At 47.3% G+C, this 5,457-nt stretch overlaps 1 protein-coding gene across 1 annotated transcript; it reads right to left on the bottom strand.

Annotated features, from left to right (window-relative positions):
• Positions 1-2,801: 2,801 nt before the first annotated feature.
• On the bottom strand, positions 2,802-4,290 carry LOC124700258 (UDP-glycosyltransferase 91C1-like). The gene is made up of 3 exons (XM_047232412.1): positions 3,868-4,290; positions 3,725-3,758; positions 2,802-3,670 (listed from the first exon to the last, which is right to left on the bottom strand). The coding sequence occupies exons 1-3, from the start codon at positions 4,288-4,290 to the stop codon at positions 2,802-2,804; spliced, it is 1,326 nt and encodes a 441-aa protein (XP_047088368.1).
• Positions 4,291-5,457: the final 1,167 nt, after the last annotated feature.

Below are 5,457 nucleotides of genomic sequence, written 5' to 3'. Positions count from 1 at the left end.
GTACCACGACAATGCCCATGGATGATGAACTTGGACGCGCCACGCTATTTACCCATCTTCGCCCCTCCCCCCCCACCAGAGGGAAACCCTACGTGATGCTTGTCTGTTCTTGATAGATAGATGAATTACAAGGCTGTCGTGATGGCTATGGCGATGAAGTTTAGCTTGTGGTGTAGCGTAGCTAGGGTTTCAGATTGATCGCTTGCAGGCCCCTCCCAGCTTTTATATAGGAGGTTGGGTATTAGGGACCATGTGACCGAGTCCAATACAAGTTAGGGTTTCCTATCTTGGGATTGACCTTGCCCCGCACGCTAGGTGCCTTGGCTTTGCAACCCTTACGTGGGCTTCCATTTGGACCTTAGCAGGTCGTCAGGTGGGCTTCACCTTAGCAGCTTGTCAGGTGGGCCTCTTGTTACGCTGCACCAGGTATCTTAATAAAGGCACCCGAAGGATCGTGCCCACATCAATAATGAATTTACATAACTAGACATCTTGATGTATGAATTAATAGAACTGGCCATCTTGATGTAAGCTCCATCAGAATTCATCGGTAGGTATGTTGTTCTAAGTGTAAAGAATCCAACCGAGTCGTTCCACGCTTGTAGTCGCTGACCAACTAGATCCCTACAAAAGGATATGTCTGGTGGAAAGATCCCAACACTTCCAACATTTCTGACATATTTATGTCTCAAATTATATCAAGGCTAGGATATGGCATGCTTGTGTTAGTTTTCTCATAGTTTATGCATAAGTTATTCTTAATAAATGAAAAGGTCAAATTAAGCATTGTCGTAATTTTAAAAAAACTGATCATGTGGTCATTTGCGTGATAAACCTCTATATTTTTCTTTTTGAAAGTGATAAGTTTCCACATATTCAAAGCAATGTTTTTTTTAGATCAATCACGCTAATATTCAAGTCCGTTAGTTGTGTGTGTTGGCGGACCCCCTAGTAAGTACCATATGTACCATTAGTTGTGTGTGTTGACAGAACTCTTGGAAAATTTTCTTATTTGTGTATGAAAACTATGACATGTACTCAGTCTCTATAGAATTATATTTGAATTTTGTAGGATTCTTACCCATAGAAACTTTATCTATAGAGACCATTTGATTTAAAAGATTGAGCCATACAAAATCACTATAGATTGCTTTCCTATACTACAATCTCACGAGATTTCTAGCAAGAGGTTAGATCTCTTGGACTATTTCCTATTTGTTTATGACAACTATGATGTGTATTCAATCTCTACAGAATTTTTCTACGTTTTTCCTATGGTGCAACCATGCGAATTCTGCAACTAATTCCTGCGTTTTTATTTTTGTAGGATTTCATATATCATTACATATTATTCCTGCGCTTTTTCTGTTCATGTACTTTTGAAATCCTTTGTATCAAACATGCCCGAAGTGTTCATTTGTTGTAGAGACACGCAGTGCATCCGAGATGTATATAGTTGCTTAGAGAGGATTGTCGTGTATCTATGGAATATGTGATATATGAGAATTATATTTGCATTAACTTATGTGAAATTATTTGATAGGATCGTGCTACTATTGAACCATATCCACAATCTTTATTTTATTTTGATAAGAAAATATGGAACAAGCAGTGTACTATCGGAAATAATCCCAAAGGGTCGTTCATACCCACCACACCTTATACACCACCACTAACATTTATATCGACATGTCCTTGATCTTCATCGATCCTTCAATATATATACAAGACATTATCCATGTCGTATATTAGTATATACACACCACTCCACGATATGTGCCGGCGAAAATGAACACAATGGATATTGATGGAACAACATATATAGACGACATCTTGGATGGTGCATACATTATTAGAACCAAATATGTGTGTGCATGTAGAGTTTTAATTCATTTTGTTGGAATTGTAGGCATTGGGAAAGAACTAGATAGCGTGTGGATGAGCAAGTGCAGTTGCTTGCCCGCCTTAAGCAGTTGAGAAGCATTATAGTGAAGTTGTTGTCTGATTGACTGTAGTCTAGACCTTCTTTAGAGAATTTACATCCTGGGGTCGGCTCTTAGGAAGCACCAGTCCGTCACTCTGGGTGTTGTTTGCCACGAGTCATCCTTGCTATTGGGATACCATTTGTTCCTTTCGTCTTTGCACCTTTTGTTGCTCTCCCCAGTCACCCAGGACCGTCTTGTAAGATATCTTTCATTTAAACATGAACACTCCTTCATTCCTAATTTTAATGTTGATAGTTAGTTTTTTTACTCAAAAATGCTAGAGTTACGGACGCGCTGGGCATACAAAATCTTTACGGACTGACGTGTATGTATGGGGTTGGTTGGGTTTGGAATTCACTCCTACAAAAGCGGATCACGATCTCATGTTTTGCCTAGCTTATGTGAGTCCGTAGGTTGATTCCGTAAGAGGTGTCCGTATGTGTAGCATTGTTGTTTTTTACTAGATTGACAAAGAACATGATATTTATTCACAACTTTATATTTGTGTGGAAATATACTTTCTGTGTTAATGTTTCACATGTTGATCGTAGGTGTGAAAGTGTAGAAACCATGTACTCCATACACCCGGTTTTATAATAGATCTTTTCAATAGGTATTGCATATTTATTTCGATTGTTGTCAGCATATACATTTCCATATTCAGCTGGGGTATTTTTGAGTGAACAATGATCATACTTGAAAAGTGATTCACGCTGAACAGATCGCAGCACGAAGGATTTCAAACGGGTAAAGACAGCGTGCCACTGCTTAAACAACTTTTCCCAGTGCTATCGATCGACGATCAGCAAGATCCCTTCACTCCTTGTAAGATCTCAGACGCTGAATAAACCCGTCGATGCACCTCTCATGGACTTCGCTGCCCGCCACGATCTCCTGCATCTTCTTCGCGTTGGCCACGAAGATCGTCCTGCTTTCTTCCTCGACGGCGACGGCACGGACCGCCGCCGCGACGCCATCTCGGTCGAACGAACCATCGTTTTCGTTCCTCCTCACCTGCACTCCGACCTGTCTCCCCTCCATCAGCCGCGCGTTCGGCCCTTGGTCGCCGAAGATGGGTAACATGATCAGCGGATGCCCGAACAGGAGCCCTTCGATGGTGGAGTTCCACCCGCAGTGCGTCAGGAACGCGCCCACGGCGCCGTGCGCAAGCACGCTGATCTGCGGAACCCACCCGGTCACCACGAGCCCGCAGCCGCGCGTGCGCTCCTCGAACCCCGGAGGAAGCACGTCGGCGTCCGTCACGCCGCCGGGCTTCCGGAGAGCCCAGAGGAAGCGCGTCCCGGCGAGCTCCAGCCCGAGGGCCAGCTCATGCACCTGCTCCGTGCGCAGGGGCACCTCGCTTCCTAGGGCCACGTACACGACCGACTTGGCCGGCTGCGCGTCGAGCCAACGCACGGTGGCGTCCTCCCCATCCTTGCTCACGCCGCGGCCTCCCTCCGGTGACGGCGGCAGGAGGCCGAGAGGCACAACCGGCTTACCGCCGAGCGTCGCCAGTTGAGGGAAGCTCTCCGGCTCCCACTCGAGGCAGCTCCGGATGACGACGATGTTGCACCTCTGGAGTGTCAAGGAGACACGCTCAGCGATAGACATTCCTGACTCGCGCAGTGTTCTCGCCAGCTTTCTCCTCTCCACCTCGAACTTTGGCGTCCCTGCTTCCGGTTCTCCTCCCCAAGACGCTGCTTGCTTGGCCACGTTGGCGGCCCAGGTGGCGGTGATACTTGCAGCGGCCAGGACCAGCATCGCGCAAGGAACCTAAATAGTACACGCTGGTTAGTACATACATCAAGAACTGAACCGATCGGCGTCGGCGGAAAGGATCCAGTTACCGAAAACAAATTGAGCTGATTTGCTTTCGTTGTACCTTGTGCTCAATGGCGGAGGCGGAAGCCCAGTGGTGAAAGACATCGACGATGATCCAGTCCGGTTTCTTGGCACCCTCGGCGCACGCGGCGCCCATGAACTCCGAGAATGGAGCGGCGAGGCCGTCGAAGGCCTTGCGGTGGAGCTCGAACTTCTCGTATGGGACGTCGTTCGTTGACTCGGCGCCTTCGGGGAGCCCTTCGACGTGCGGGAGTGGCAGCGCGACGAACTCGACTAGCGGAGCCACGGCGGGCCGGACAGGCGGGAGGCGCGCGATGTTGCGCGGCGTGGAGACGAAGGACATGCGGTGGCCCCGCGACGCGAGGCGCTCGGCGAGGTCGAGGCAGGGCAGCAGGTGGCCGAAGGCGAGCCACGGGCAGATCACGACGTGCAGCGGCGAGGAAGAGGATGAGCTGTTGTCCATGGCGACGACAGGACACGCCCGGCCGCTGAACTGGGCGAGCAAGGGCCAAGGGGAAATCTGGAGCTGACGTTCGGTGATGAGCCAAGTCACCGGAGTACGTACTAGGCAACACTGCCCGGTGTGGTGCCTGCTTTGAATTCGTAGTGTCCTGCCACAAGACAACGTCACGAATGATGGAAACTTAAACGTAAAAAATGAGGCAGTTTGCTCCTTTTTCTAAAGGAAATCTGAGTTTACTCGTTTCAAAATAGCACTAGAGTGTTCCAGCCTTCCAGATGGCAGAGGGGTATCCAAATTGCATCTACCTTTGCCGGCTTCTGATATGGACGGCGTTATTTTACAGTCGACGGAGGCAATGACATGATTGTTTTCTGGTGTTCGGTGACTTGAAGAGGAAGCATGCATGTTCGGGTAGGATTGAGCTTCAGTGATTTTGCCAGCCCACAAAGTCACTGACTTTGTGTCACTTTTAAGTGGGGTCAAGTGGAACCCTTCATTATGTGTGTCCTACATGGCTCCACTTGTAAGTGACACAAAGTCAGTGACTTTGTGGGCTGGTAAAGTCACTGAAGTTCAGTCCGTTCGGGTATTGTAAAAAATGCTTGGGAATTAGAAGTTGATGTGAAGAAAAGAGGGTGGTGGAGGGTCCGTGGTGTTCGAGGAGAGCTGTCCAATTAGAGTAAAAAATGTGATAAAAATACAAAACTAGCCACTGTGATGAAAACTCTAGCCAAAACTATTTCATAAAACTGATCTTTTTAAGTACATCTTTCTCTATGGTGCACAACAACATTACTACTTGCTTGCCAGCTTGGCACGCTGGGCCCAACGCGCGATAGCTAGGGCAGTAGACAAAGAAGCTACCTCATGTACTGGGTTGTGTTATAAACATTTTTCCAGCAGTGGGCCGTGTTATACTATGATCCAAATTCATATAAAGGCTAGCTTATGATACAAGTCGAGTGAGACCCGTCCTCGAGAGTCTTGGACCGAGCTATTTGATCTTTATCGATTTAGATTACCACCACTGTATATACCTCTCTATAATAAGTCGTACATGATATGTTAAATATGTAAATCTCTGGCATTGTGTAAACTCTCTGACATGGGTATACCCTTCGGGTACCCATTATTGGTATACCTGGATCGGCTCGGCCCAATATGGAG

Source organism: Lolium rigidum, chromosome 3 (assembly GCF_022539505.1).
Source record: "Lolium rigidum isolate FL_2022 chromosome 3, APGP_CSIRO_Lrig_0.1, whole genome shotgun sequence".
Lineage (NCBI taxonomy): Eukaryota > Viridiplantae > Streptophyta > Magnoliopsida > Poales > Poaceae > Lolium > Lolium rigidum.
Note: the sequence above shows the minus strand (reverse complement) of the source record. Positions and strands in the feature narration are given on the sequence as shown.

Bases quoted from the DNA above. Each gene is read 5' to 3' on its own strand.
- LOC124700258 (XM_047232412.1), bottom strand. From the start codon at position 4,290: ATGGACAACAGCTCATCCTCTTCCTCGCCGCTGCACGTCGTGATCTGC. The intron at 3,759-3,867 runs GTACAACGAAAG...TGTACTATTTAG, and splicing joins CCTCCGCCATTGAGCACAAG to GTTCCTTGCGCGATGCTGGT. The intron at 3,671-3,724 runs GTATCACCGCCA...CGTCTTGGGGAG, and splicing joins GCTGGTCCTGGCCGCTGCAA to GAGAACCGGAAGCAGGGACG.